General features: G+C 53.7%; 4 protein-coding genes across 4 annotated transcripts; 1 reads left to right on the plus strand and 3 right to left on the minus strand.

Moving 5' to 3' along the window:
• Nucleotides 1-1,919: 1,919 nt before the first annotated feature.
• MRS44_000920 (uncharacterized protein) lies at nucleotides 1,920-2,579 on the plus strand (the record flags this gene model as incomplete). The annotated part of the gene is made up of 3 exons (XM_065624237.1): nucleotides 1,920-2,243; nucleotides 2,298-2,354; nucleotides 2,406-2,579. The coding sequence occupies 3 exons, from the start codon at nucleotides 1,920-1,922 to the stop codon at nucleotides 2,577-2,579; spliced, it is 555 nt and encodes a 184-aa protein (XP_065479939.1).
• Nucleotides 2,580-2,625: 46 nt separating this feature from the next.
• MRS44_000921 (uncharacterized protein) lies at nucleotides 2,626-3,018 on the minus strand (the record flags this gene model as incomplete). The annotated part of the gene is made up of 1 exon (XM_046275022.2): nucleotides 2,626-3,018. One exon carries the CDS (start codon nucleotides 3,016-3,018, stop codon nucleotides 2,626-2,628), a length of 393 nt encoding a protein of 130 aa, XP_046138819.2.
• Nucleotides 3,019-4,201: 1,183 nt separating this feature from the next.
• Nucleotides 4,202-6,000, minus strand: MRS44_000922 (uncharacterized protein; the record flags this gene model as incomplete). The annotated part of the gene is made up of 4 exons (XM_046280699.2): nucleotides 4,202-4,273; nucleotides 4,327-4,863; nucleotides 4,911-5,321; nucleotides 5,374-6,000. The coding sequence occupies 4 exons, from the start codon at nucleotides 5,998-6,000 to the stop codon at nucleotides 4,202-4,204; spliced, it is 1,647 nt and encodes a 548-aa protein (XP_046138820.2).
• A 2,032-nt stretch (nucleotides 6,001-8,032) lies between these two features.
• Nucleotides 8,033-10,375, minus strand: MRS44_000923 (uncharacterized protein; the record flags this gene model as incomplete). The annotated part of the gene is made up of 3 exons (XM_046267556.2): nucleotides 8,033-9,296; nucleotides 9,348-9,562; nucleotides 9,626-10,375. The coding sequence occupies 3 exons, from the start codon at nucleotides 10,373-10,375 to the stop codon at nucleotides 8,033-8,035; spliced, it is 2,229 nt and encodes a 742-aa protein (XP_046138821.2).
• Between the last annotated feature and the right edge of the window lie 3,803 nt (nucleotides 10,376-14,178).

A 14,178-nucleotide genomic window follows, 5' to 3' on the forward strand; every position in this document is an offset into this window, starting at 1 on the left:
CAGCTTTTGATTTGTCCCCAACATCCTCACGATAGCGCCGAGCCTGCTGCCTCTCTCTTTCACTCTGCGGGATCGAGTAGGTCACCAGGTGGCCCAGGCTGGGCTGAAGCTGGGGCCCGCCTCCCGTCGCCTCAGGTACAGCCAGCGGAGCCGGCGCGCAACAGGTGGAACATCACAGACGCTTTCCAACAGCCTCAAAGGGTTCAGTTTCGACCTTAACCTCTTTTTTTGTGGCCACGGGATGGAGAAGCTCCGATGTACGCCAAGGAAAGGGTCCCCCCGGTCTCAGGGCGCTCATTTGCCATGCTGTCCTACATGTAGTAGCTGATTATCTTGGAGGGCGCTCGATCTCTATGGCGGCCATAGTGGCGACCACCGGTCTAAAGCCTAGCATGAAAACTACGGTAGGTTGACGTTGGTGGCAGCGGTGACGCTTTGGCATTCATGTCCCCCCAAGTCTCTCCCTGGTGTTGAATCTATTGTTTCTGACATAGGACGTGGTTCGTTGCTTTGCCCTATTGGAGCGTCTCGTTTTGTTTTAGCGCCGCGTTTCAACATGCCCGGCTCCAGGGACACAGACTGACAGACCATCATGACACAGACAGCTCGTTAATTAACGAGATGGAGGGCGGAACTGAATTGGTAAATGTCAGGCTCAGGGCAAAAAGCAAGAGGGAACTTTCTAAGCCTACTAACGTTGCTACCTCAGCAGGTCATGTGCCAAGCAATGACAAAGACAGTCTTACCAACAGCCTGTCAACTATCACTTTGTCCATATGGGTCCCTTTTACTCTCTCCCTCAGCCCTCAGCTCGAGCTCCTGTCAGTTTTACCCCTGTATTTTCGGGTGATCGACACTCGCCAACCATGATCTGATGCTCCCAGAACGGCAATCGATGCCCTGTTTGGGACAGCCATTTCCACCTTTTCCCGCCGTCTACTGCAAGACGCCCTGCACCCATTCCCAGCAAACACGACACAACCAACAGACACAGCAAGCATCACAGACTCAAGCAGCAGTAATAGCAATACCAGTTCCAAGGAAACAAGATCCTCAGCATGCGAGATATACTAGGCCCTGCACGATGAACAAGACCAGGGACGCGGTACTCGCAGAATGCAGTTAATAACCATAGGGTAACACGCATCTTTTACTCTTCCCAGACAAGAAAGGATATTCATACCATACCCGTCCATCAAAATGGAGACATCATCTCAAAGCAAGGGCAACACACGCCACGAGGCAAAAGAAAAGTCACCAGCCCCTGGCCTGCACACACGGCATTTGCCCATGTCAAGCAGGATGACATTGACCGGCAATTTGACCGTTACGGCACTTTTCGGCATGGAAAATACTGAGAAAAAAAATGCTACCACGCAATCAGAGACAATGCTACACTCGGACAGAAAAAAGCAAAGTTCCAGACCACACAGAAGGGCGAGAGAAGGGGCCCAAGAAGAAAAGAAGAGCCCCCCCTGCCCAGAAGGCCAGTAGGCCCAAGACGTGGTCTCAGACACGCATACGCACTAATCAAAAAGCCTCTCTGTGGTCCTATCATTCACCATCACCAACATCCATAGTTACCATCCCAGCATTCAACGTTGCAATCCCAAGAGCGAAATTTCTCTATCATGAATGTATCTCTACGGGTCATTACTTTCCCCGTAGGTCCGTCCGTCCTCTGTCTTTCCCCCTGGGGCTACCAGGGAAAGCATCTCGTGTATCCCCTCCAGTATGTAACAGAGTCTTGCTCATCCACTTTGACTGGGCATCTGTATGTCCATGTCACTCATGTAATGTAAATGCCCCATCCTCCATCGACACAGTCGTCGTGATGATTAAAAAAAAGAATATGCCCAGAGAGGGATACGAGGTTTGACGTGGAACCTCAATATCAGAGGGAGCACTTCCGCTGCTCCATGCTCCATCTCATCCTCCGCTTCTCATCCGTCCATTCCAAATACCTCACAACGAACAGCTCCAGCCTCGTTTCGACTCGGCTGCCGTTCGTCGGGATCGTGAGGCGGACCACCAGGGCCCGCCGACCATCTTCCTCGCCCGTCCCCGAGCTCCAGCTGTCATACACCGCCGCCGCATCCGCAGCCGCTGCCACCAGCACTGCATCCACAGCCAACAACCGACGATCCGGTGAGACAGCAGAACATGGACCAGGTCCCAGCCCCTATCGCCGAGTCAGTCAAAAAACTTCACCCAAGAAGAAAAATGTCTCTCCCGCTGCTCTGGTGTGGAGAGCACAAGAGATTGGGATATGACGGGCTCGCAGCTGAGACTTACAGAATTGCAGAGACAAGACCCAGCACCGGCCCGCCGGATTGCGAGGATGCCAAGTTCCAGTACGTGTAGTCTGCCGGAAACACTCTTCCCGCTACGAGAAAGCCTACTAGGCTCCCAACGAGCACCGCCGCGGTGAGCATCCGGAGCACCACAGCGAGGCCGGACCACGGCCGATCGTAGAAGCGGATGGACCAGATGCCGAGGCCGACATCGCAGGCCAATGCTACCATGAGTATCGAGGCTCTGATTCTGCAGTTCCCCCAAGGTTAGTTATCCTGTTCTGACTTGTCTCCTGCCTCTAGGCTATCCCTCCCCTCGGGTCCTCCCAACTTACCCATAGCTTGACGATGCAGCCCCCGCGTACGATGCCAGGAAGATGGCCAGCATCAACATCACCAGCATGCATGAAACAATCTGCAGGAAGTCGACTGATATCCTCACGGCGCGAACCACCGGGCCCTGCGGGTCCTCCTCGACCTCTTCCTCGGGAAGGGGAGTCAGCAGGGGCGTCAGCTCCTTTGCCAGAAGCACGGGTGTCCTGGATACCCGGGGCAGCGACCTCGGTCGGGTCACGATGCTGAGGTTCAGCGGCGGAGGGCGGTTCCCCTTGCGCATGGCGTCGGCGTCGGACTCTTGGTGGTTGAAGATGCTGATACCTGTCGCGGACAGGCTGGCGTGTGTAGAAGAGGAATCCCGGTCCCTGACCTGGATGAAGCCGAACATGAAGGGGTATAGTAATGTAGAAGTGTAGATGTATGTGTGTTTCAGTGAAGCATTGAGAGGCCTCGTATCGGTCTTGTGACGTGTACCGAAGGATGCGAATAGTAACAAAAGCTGGAAATAGTAACAAAAAAGATGGTATTGATCAAGAGAGGCAAAAAAAAAAAAAAGAAACAATGGCGAATGAATGAGCGCTAGAATCAATTGAAATGAACAGAATAACGAGAGAAGGAGGAAAAAAGAAGGAATCTCGACCTCAAAAGAGAATCAATGGAACAATAAAAAGAGGGAAGAAAAAAGAGGCAGCAAAGAATCAATCGATTCATCGATCCATTATCGACAATTTGGCGCGCGCAAGAGACGGGGAAAGGTCAAGAACGGGACAAGACGGCAACTCTGACAGCGAGTGGAAGCGCCGGAAGCTCCTTCCTCCTCGTATCGATGCGATAGACGCCCAGCATCAAGGCAGGAGCAGGCAGAGAAGGCAGGGGCATGTCGCACCACTCAAGCCACTATTTTCAGTTGACCACCGCCATTTGATACTCTAGATAGCAGCTCTACTCTATATTTGGTCACCCCTGACCGCTTCAATCGACTTGTCTGTTTCGTTTCTCTCCAAAAACAATGCCATGTCTGATCCAATTCGGCCTGTCCCTGCTTATCGCACGTGTTTTTGTCCCGTCCTCGCTTCTGCCAAGCTTCCCCTGTCAGCACGAGCTGCCAAGAGTTACAGTCTCTCACTGGCTCCCTCCCCCCTCAACATCACATGGTGCGTCTCAGGTCACAATGCAAGGGGGCGCATACCTACACACACAAAACACATGGTTACCGTCCATTGACATCCATTGACGTCCCCTCCAACTGTCATGCATCCAAGTGACGCGATATCTGAGCGAAACTTGCGCTCGTACCTGAGTTTTGTCTTATTACTCCCCCTCTACCTGCAAAACACCACACTAAATGTCTAACCATCTATCCTACTCGGCTCAGACTTGCCTTTACGACTTCATTGGCAATGCCCATGCAATAAAACACCAGACTAGGCGGAGGGTTAGCGGTACTAGCCAGCAAACGCACACTCGCCCAGCTCGTGTTGGCCCATGGTTTGCAATTGCCTCGGAAGTATCTGAGAATCATCACTGCCGAGTCCCTTGCTCTTCTCTATAGTCACTTGACTGCTCTAACTTCACGTAGACAACAGCGTCGTCCCCTTGACCTTGCTACTCTCCATCTTGGCCGTCCGAGCCCCGAATTGTATCTAGCCAAGCTTGTCAGTACACTTGGAAACAGAACAATCGGCCGTGCACTTACCGCCCTCTTCTTCTCCCGTGCAACCGTGCTCATGCCAAGAGACTGGGCTGCCAGTCGCAGCACTCGTTTCTCTGCATCCAGAGATCCTTGGCCGCTGCTGTTCTCAAAGTCGCACTTCTCCCACACAGGACATTCGATTGCCCACTTGACAAATCGCTCGTCCAGGTACGGGAACCTCACTTCTCGGCCCCAGTGCGCCATAACCCGGTCATCACGTCCGAGATTTCGCTTTCCCAGCCGGCCCACGTCCAGTTTCAGCTCCTGGACAAGCCCTGAGTAGCCGCGCTGCGTGTACGCTACGCCATGTCGGCCATACCCACCAAACAGCTCGTCGGCGCCCAGCCCGGATAGCAATACGCGCGCGGTTGTGCTGTACTGCTGTGGCGTTGGCTCGCCTATCGTTTCGCTTAGTCCCTGTCCTCTGGCGGCAAAGTATAGTGCGCACGCAATCGAGAGGTCCATCTCCGTGTTGTGTGGGTATATGAGCCTAATAATATCGGCTCTGTGCTCGAGATTTTCTGTATATGGCACATTCGCCTGCGGTGGTCAATAAACAAACCGCCAAAGGGTCAAGATAGTCATACTGCCACAAATCGCCAGTTCCTCTCGGGACAGACTCGGCTGAGCTCTGCGAAAGCACTCCGTCCCGTCAACCGGTCAGGGCACTTCTCATAGAGATCATCCCGAGAGCATCCCGGGAACTGGGCTGCTATCCTGGGGTTCTCAAACGCCACGTTGATCAAGTCAATGGACTGGTCAAGGGGGATAAGATCGTGCGCAAGTCGTGCAAGCACTGTGCAGTCGAGACCTCCCGAGAACAGCACCGCAACTCTTGCATCAGTATGGGAGGCCTTTGGTGGCAGCGGCACGTCCAGGACTCGAAGCTTAAGCGACTCGACGAGATGGGCATGTAGGTCCTGCACAGATATTGAGCCCGGAACAAGCCTGGTAGCTTGTTCAGGGACCTCTTCGTTGAAGACACCAATGCTCGAGACCTGGAGACGTAAGTAGCAGGCTTTTCGGGGCGTATACTCACACATCACTCACCATAGAAGTGTCCGGTGTCCAGTCATGTCGTACAGGTACCATTCCACCGGCCACAGCCTCTCCAAGCTCAAGAGTATAGCATCCATCGGCCTCAACCTCGCTCCATCCTTCGACGGGCGTCTCGGCGATGCTTGACAAGGCAAATGGCAGTCCCTCTTTGACGAGTAGTGACCGGCGACCCAGCCGATCACGTCCATAGTAGAGCCGCTTCGCCGGCTTGTCCAGGTAGATAAAAGCGAAAGGCCCTTCGATGGCTCGCAAGACATCGAAAATCTGGCCTGGCGTGTGTGCCGCACTACGGCTTGCCTCAGCTAACAGGGCGAGGACTGCTTCGCCGTCATTGCCTTGAACAGGTTCTCCTCGGATACCCCATGCCTCGCCATTCCAGCAGAGGACTGAACCAGAAGTGGGATCGGTGAGTGGCTGCTTGGCAATGTGATCTCCTCGTAGCGACAGCACAGTCGACGTAAATGTCAAGAAGAGGCCAGCTTGATCGGGTTCGCTACCGTCGAGCTGAGCCTGTACGGTCCCTGTGTGATCTGGTCCTCGGTTGATAAGACATCGCTCTAGTCCAGGAGATATGCAATCGCCGGCGTTGGATGAGATGACGGCGTGAATGCCGCACATTTTGCGCGTATTGCTGCTGGAGGTTGAGAACGCGTGAGGGATGGAAGATCCATGGATGTTGGTCTTCGTGCAATGGGACCGAGATTGCAAGACTCCACTTTGCTACCCTGGACCACGATGTCGAGAAGCCCAGAGCGATAGAATCGTGCCATCACGAACAATATTTAGAATGTTTTGCTGGTTATCCTTCGATTCTCTGTTTTGATTTCATCTGAATAGGTAGTTTTTATTATTTCTAGTCACGAGCGGCGTTGAAGCATGAATTGCGGAGTTGGTATTCCCAATGCGAATCCTGCACCCATGCATCTATCAACACTCTCACAAACTCATTGACTGGTTTGAACCCAGTAAAAGAAATATCGGTTATTGAACACACGGGTGCCAAAGTCTACAGTCACGGAGTCAGATTTCCGTTACGAAAATGACGAGTGTCATGTCGGTGGTATGTCGGTAGCAAGGCAATTAGACATAACCAACAGGAATAAACCTTGCCTATTTATGAATGTGTGAATTCAATAAACAGACAGTAAGCTTAGGGACCGGCTTGAAATGCAAACACAATTGCCCCCATGATCAACTCGGAGTGAAGACGACCGAGAAGGTTGGGTGGTTGGTCAAAGCGAGCTCAACGAGCCGGACCCTAGGAGCCAGTTTTTGAGTAACGAGCACGATAGAAAACACACCAAATTCCAGAAGCCTCATGACTACTTATACGTAACTCGGTCACCAAACTAACGACAGCACAGAGGTCAACATAGGCTTTGCTGTTGTCACGCATGACAGTTGTAACCGTGACCCAGCATTGAGGGACAGGTTGGGCTCAACACCAAAAAGTCAAAACCTGGTGATCCAAAGCTAAATGCAATTTGTAGATGGAATAGAACATACGATAGAACCGGAACCGTGGTGAGAACTCGTGCTTCTGGCGATAAGGGGTTTAAGTGGATGTTGAGCTCCTCGTTGACGTTCTAGTCCGTGGTCGAGACGATTACAACAGCGAGCCTCCCTTCAAAACATGTGGTGTACGAAGATACCACGAGAATGAAAGTACAGCCAAAGTACACACATGGCAAAAAGGAAAGCGAACGTCTTGGTAAGGTTAAATAGACGATATGCGGTGCCCGACTGTAGAGTGTGCTACTCCGTGCCACCTGTTGAGATATGGATTGGTAGCCACTGTCAGACCCTCTACTGCTCGATCAATCATAATAATCGATTTTATCAATCTTCTAAATTACGATGAGTCCGGATGGAGCAATAGTCCAAAACAAACCCGTTACTTTCACCGTTGTTGGCACAACTTGCCCAAGCTGAATAGACTCACCTATGGACAAGTCGATCACCTGGGCTTTGTAGAGGGAGATCCGGCAAGTACGGGAAGCTGCCATTGGTTATTCAGATAAACCTGATCTAGACCCATGCTTTAACCGGCCTCAACATGGTAGGACAAGATGGCCTTGAAGTCGAGTTTCACCTAGCATCTAGACCAACTCTTGCTTACGGTAGTACGCCGAGTTGCCACCCAATAGCTGACAAACGAATATCATCCTTGCATGGGTCGAACCAAAGACAAGCCTACAATCATAGTCACACGTCAAAGTTGATGGGTGTATTTCTATCCCTAAGAATACTGTACGAGAGAGGGGCGAACTCTATACCAGTGAAAACCAGATCTCGCAAAAACCGAACCGTGCAGTGTCATATCGTGTTGTGTAGTGATGTGTTGCGTGTTCTGATAGCCAATTTGGTCACTCAATCTCCCCTCCATTCTCAAACCCCCATCTCCCCCGTCTCTGTCTCTGCAAGACGGCAGCAAGCAACAAAGCAAGCAAAGCTAACGTAAGGGGCAAGGTAAAATCTGCTCATATTACATGAAAGGCCTCATCGCGCTCTCGATGGCCTGAGAAAAGTCCGTCATAAATCGTAAACCAAAAAACTGATTGGTAATTTTAAGGGGGCATGATACAATCTCGAGCCTTGTGCTCTTTTATTTCTCCACTTTCACACGAGGCTCCTCTGGAACTTCAGGCATCTAGTCCGCGAAGTTCTGCTGGAAGTCCATGTTGGACAGGTCCATCTGGAAGAGGTCCTGCTGCGAGGTCTGGGAGAAGCCAAGGTTGGCGCTAGGGATTTCGCCAAAAAGTGGCTGCTGGTACTCGTTTGCCTTGTTTGTCATGCCGTTTCCGCTAGGGAAGAGTGGGAAGTCCATTCCCTCTCCACCGAAGGAGTCATCGAATCCTTCATCAACGTCTCGTAGTGAATTAGGGGTGAAGAGCATAGCCGTCTCCTGGCCAGTTGGCGAGAAATGTGGGGCGCCAGTTGGAACAGTGACAGGCTGGGGTGCCTGGTAGATGGGCAGCTGCTGAGCCATCATCTTAGGGTTGGGGTTGTAGAAGGCCATCTGGTCCTGTGTGGGGAGCTGAGTTGGCAGCTGCATGTGGGCAGCGTACAGGTCCTCGTTGTCGAGGATGAAGGCCGAACCGTTCTGGTAAGGAGCATACTGCTCGTACGGGCTGGCTGAGGCGGGAGAAGTGCTGTCGAGAGTCAAGTCCAGATCAAGGGACTCGGCAGGAATGTTGTTGATCGACATCCAGTCAGACTCGTTAGGGTAGAGAGGGAAGTCAGCGCCAACGAACTGGGTAACGTCGTGCTGAGGAGGAGTGGGAACGCCGCTGTAGGTGGGCGTGGTGGAAGGAGTCGAGGCGTTGACCAGAGGAGGAGTTTGCTGGGTGGAGCTGGCGGGCTTGGTAGGCAGCTTCTTGCCGTTGGTCTTGGTTCGCACGTAGTGCCAGCCGTGGGCCTTCTCCATGTGTTGTTTGCAGTTGGACTCGCGCTTGGACTTGTACGGGCAAGGCTTGAAGAGGCACTCGTACATGGCGGGAGCATCCGAGTGCTTGTCGTTGTGGTGGCGATCCATCTCCTTCTCAGTAGGCCATCCGTAGGTGTGGTACTTGCAAGTAGGGACGGGGCACTTCCAGGGTCGAGAGTGTGTCTTCTCGTGCTTGGTCAGGTCGCAGGGGCGCTTGAACTCCTTGTTGCATCCGGGCTCGCGGCACCTCTTGGGGGCCAGCTCCTCGGGGGAGGCGTTCTTCTTGCGGCGAGCCATGGATCGCTGGATCTCCTCCTCGTCCTCCAGCTGCTGGCTCAGGGAGCGCTTCATTTTCATGGGAGCCTCGTCGACGTCGACGGGCTTGCCGGTCTCCAGGGAAATGTAGGTGCCGTCCTTTCGGACGCGGACGAGCTCGGCGGGACGTCCGTTCTCAGCAATACCACCGATGAGCTTGATCTCATCAGATCTTGGGGAGGAGTTAGTTGGGTAATCCAGAGGAACAAAGCTGGGTACATACGCGTCGACATCCATGTCGTCGCCGTTGTTCTTGGCGGCGAGCTGCTTTCCGTATTCAAGAATCTGGTCCTTCAGGTCGATGAAATATCCGTTAGTGTAAGGCCGATCAGCAGGTCGAATTTGTTCGCGGTCGCTGAGATATTCGACGGTCGCTTGAATGCATCGGACGGAGGTAAGGCAGAAATCGAGGTACAAGGCGGCGGACTTGGTCCTCTCCTTCACACACAGCATCCGATAAGTATTTCCCCAAACGCCATTATCAGTCAGAAGCTGACTTACCGGTGCCATAAAGATCAAGGTCTTTTCAAGATCTCGGAGGCAAATGATTTCCTTTGATCGAATTCTTCGTGGGATGTCAAGGACTATGGGCTCAAAGTCCTTGAGAGTTGGCTTGGCCAACAGTGGGCGCAATGTGTGCTCGTGAATGCGGTTGATGGCCTTTGAGCCGAGGGATGGAAGCTTCTCTGTTGTTGAGGCAGCTGCAGATCTTGTGATGGCGGAGCGCGTCTTTGTCTCCTTTGATGGAGTGACTGCAGCATGCTTCTCGTTTGTGGAAGCCACCGAAGTCCCAAGGCCGCTGTCGGAAGCATGGTGCCGTGAGTGTCGGACAGAACGAGGACGCAGTACGCGCCTCTCAGCTTCCTTAGCCATGGCTGGGTCGACGATGGGACCCTCGAGGAAGCCGCGAGGGATGGGCAAGCTGGTGTCCCGAAGAGACTTGGGCTTGCTCTTGGGGGACCTGGGCGACAGAGAGAGCTCTTCGGTCTTGGCCAGAGCCTCGTCGATGTCGTTCAAGGTCAAGGCGATGCGACGTCGGTTGGCATCGACGACATCATCCAAGTGAGACTGGGATCGAGACAGGCGAGGAGGGACAAAGGTGAGGTCCGATGCTGAAGAGACAGGAGAAGTAGGAGAGTGAAAGGTTGCACCCTTACGGAGGGTCGAGTTGGTCTTAAGGGACAAGGCATTCTCGGTGTCGCTGCCCGGGCGAGTCACCGGAGTCCTTCGACGTGGGTGGGAGAAGGACATGGCTTAGACCTGAGAGGTGGGTACAAGTCGACAGGATAGTCGACCGATAGCCACGGGTGTCTTTGAAGCTGCAACGGGGAGTCCCGTTAGTTGACAAGATCGATCTTGGATGCAAGCAAGTGCTTGATAGTGGAGGACGGGATGGTGAGTCACAGTCGAGGTTCCTAATTCCCACACCCAAGAGGGATGAAAAGGCCTAGACGTTGACCGAGTCCAGGTTTGGGTTTGGGGGGATTGACCAATGCCAGGTTGTTTGGCAAATGTCTAGGGGAAGAAACCGGAAAGGAAACAATTTCGGCGTGACGAGATGGAAATCCAAGACCAAGACGAGATAAAATATGAACCGTACCAAGTGATAGAGATGCAAGGGCGCGCAGCGGATGTCAATCCTGTCGTCAACAAGTCGAGGTGCGGTGGGTGGCGCGACGACCAAGAGGATGACAGGGAAGGCGGCAGATGAACGAGTCGGGGTCAAACAGATATATTTCTCACGCGGAAAGATGACCCGGCAGGGTTCGGCAGGATCGTTTGGTTTGACGAGACGACGGGCGACGAGCGCGTGAGAGTCGGCGGTTGAAACGGAAAATGTTGGATATCAAGTCGTAGGGGGATGCAGAGAGAGGCGAGTGGAACTGGACAGAAGAGGACGGGGCGTAAAAGGGTATATGAGGGATGGCAGAGGGGGTGTGTTGCCAAGCGACGCAGGGTGTGCAGGGTCCGTAAGACGAGAGCCGGGGGGTTAAAGACGCAGAAGAATCGATTGACGACGGCGGCCTCAGGACAACGACGGCAACGATGATGGGAAGGGAAGAAAAGGGAGGAGTTGGATTGATGGAGAGGGAGAGAGGGCGAAGTGGTGGATTTGGGGGTTAATGCCACTTTCCCCAATGTGCTTAGAAACCAAGCTGGGGGAGACCGCCCTCTCAGCCCATGGCAGACTGCTGCCTGGAAGCCCGGCCTAATTAGGATTAGGGGGCGCCGCGGGCTGAGGCGTAGCCTGTGCGGAGGAGGCGTATCCCTGCGAAAGGTCTACAGCGATAGGGTCACTAACAATTTCTGGGGCACCTTGAGGGCGAGTTACTGTGGCATCTGGCCGAGATTCCTGCGACGAGAATGTTGGTTGTTGTGACGGGGAGAGCATTCCACAGCAATTTCCGCCGGAATCCCCCCCAAATCCGTCGCAGAGCCGCATCAGACGCTGCCGGCCGGAACCAGCGGGTTTGGCATCGGTGTTAATGGCCCAGATGCCTCGACTATCACGGGCGACTTGGGAATGTCTCCACAAACTCCGCCCCGCTCACTCTCGCACCCGCTCTCGCACAGGTGTCCGCCGTCCGGCGTCACGTTAGGACGATTCGCCATTGATTGACCAGTCCGGTCCGTCCAGTCCGTGTCTCCTCAAGGCACATCACATCGGTGAACCTCCGCGCGCGCAGGTGCGAAATGCGCAGGACGATTTCAAGGCCTGCGATGAAATGCTGGGGAAGAGACAGACAGAGTGCAACTTTTTGGCCCCCAATATGCACATCATTGCGTATTCTGCTGTCGTGGCCTCGGGCCCTTCTGTTTTGGTCAGGCTCATTGACAAGTCATGAGCTTTTCTTTACATACAGATGTCGCTTACGAGGGTTCCATGCTCATCAACGCGAGACGGTGTCTGGAAAAGGGCAAGGGGGTGGGATGAAAAAAATGGTGTTGTTCCCTGGGTGCGTCTCCCGAACCAAACGAAGGAACTCAACTGTGGCCATGACGTCGGATGCTGGTGGTGTTTCTCCTGCTGCGAGCAAATGGCACAACCGTGGCCATGAGCCTATCGAAACGCCTTGCGGAGTTGATGCAGGGATCGACGCCCGTTGCGAGGGGTCTCCTTGGTGTCTGCCCCGTTGGCGCAACTTGCATCTCCCAGATGGCCCGTGTCTGTCAGAGCCAGAGAGCTCGCTCTTCCGTGACATCTTCGTGAGTCGCTTCCTGACTGCTTAGGTTTCCACTAGACGGTCGAGCATTGGCCAGGATGAGCCCGCGATCCTTTGATTTGCCCGTCTCTTGTTGGCCGAGTTGGAAGTTGATGCACCTCGACCCTCCACCTCAGCCCTCTTTTACGGCTGTGCCTGCGATGGCTGCTGCGATGGACCTGGCGTTGCGCAGCCTCCATGCAACTCTGGTGCATTGATGGGGACCGACTCTTGCACATCAACTCCAGAGTCTCGTGCTTGGATCTGTTTTGAATCGTTTTACCTTGTCGCAAGTCCAGGATTTGGATGGAAAGGGCATTGCACTGCCGAGTCGCCATGCATATCGTTCGTTTGCTGAGGAACAGACACCGAGGGACCTCCTTGGAGGGGGATCCATTGGATCTGGAGTGCAAGGGCCAAAGTCCTACGATGCCACCACGATGAGTCTAGTTGAGACGCGATCCGGGGCACGACCAGCATGTCACTGATGAGTCTGAGTCTGCCGGCACCAGAATAACCTCGTTCCCTCCCTCATGTCCCCCCAAAACCAAGAGCCCTCCTCGCCTCTTCTGGCTGCGAGCAAGTCTCTCTGTCTTCTCTGCGTGGGCTCATCTGCATGCACTCACGCCCCCCTCCAGCGGCCAATGGACCACAACCAACTCCGCTTGATCCACACGTAGGGCTGCTTCTCTGGACCAGGGGTCGGGGCGAAACAAAATGTCCTGTCACCGTTGACTCAATCAGCGGTTCGGCGATTTCCCTTTTGGTTCACGCTCGCAATTTTCGGCCCCCAATTTCCTCCAAAGATCCATTCCCACCCTCTTCCATCCCTGTTGCGGGCAACCTGTCCTCAGGTATGCGTCCTGAGGCCCCATCTCGTCTCTCATCGTCCTAGGGTTCGTTGCTGCGACACTTGCATCCCGACTCTTTGATGGTAAAGGTGGTGGTCGTCGCCGGGCCCTGAAACCTGCGTCACCCAGTCACGCGTCTGCGAATGTTTTGTTCTTGGCATGCCACTGGTCTAAACAAAACTGCACGAGTCTTATGAAGCCATCGCAGTCTCAACTGGCGCCAAGACGACCGTAAACATGCCGAGTTGCGCAAAGTCGTCACCCAAGTACGCAAACATGCAGCCATTCAATCGAAGGGCACATGTATCCACGCAAGCTCAACCTCAGCCCTACCATTAGCAGCGCTCGGTCAAACACAGAGTGTCGTCGACTCGTAAAAAGGTCCCGGCCATGAGCCAATGGCTGTCGACTTTATCGGGCAGCCTGCCCGTGACCCTCTCGCGTGAGGGACAAATTTGGGTGCCTCGGCTGGCGAACCCCATTCCCAAGGCACCCGTATTTCGGACTCGCAGGGGCTACGTATGCTCTTTTCTTTTGGTTCTTTTGGGCTTGATTTAGCAGTGGTTCAGAGATCTCTCCTTTCTTGATGTTCCCGTCCATCCTTTCCTGTGGACCCTAGAACAGGGAACAACCCCCGCTGTCTCACGGAGTGGCTGCAACCTTTCGAGATCTTCGCTGGTGGTTCAAGGGAGCTAGGTCGTAAATAGCCTCGTAAGAATCTAAACCAGGACAACCCGTGGTCAAGGCACCCCTGAATTGGTGGCCCTGATTCGACGATACCGTGTCGAGTCCAGTTCCACACTCCATGGGTTCCAACGATGGGGTCATCTGGTCCAGGGGCATCGCAGAAGTTCCCGATTAACTGGTTGCCTACATATCTCAAGTATCGATCTAGCATCATCTCCATTTTTAACCACGGTTCCTGGACTAACTGCAAGGGATCACGATGGCCTTGAAAGGCCTCAAGGCAGCATTTTATTTTCGTTCGGGTACTATCTTT

The sequence above is a fragment of the Fusarium solani genome (genome assembly GCF_023522795.1).
Source record: "Fusarium solani strain SB1 chromosome Unknown bctg00000000, whole genome shotgun sequence".
Taxonomy (NCBI): domain Eukaryota; kingdom Fungi; phylum Ascomycota; class Sordariomycetes; order Hypocreales; family Nectriaceae; genus Fusarium; species Fusarium solani.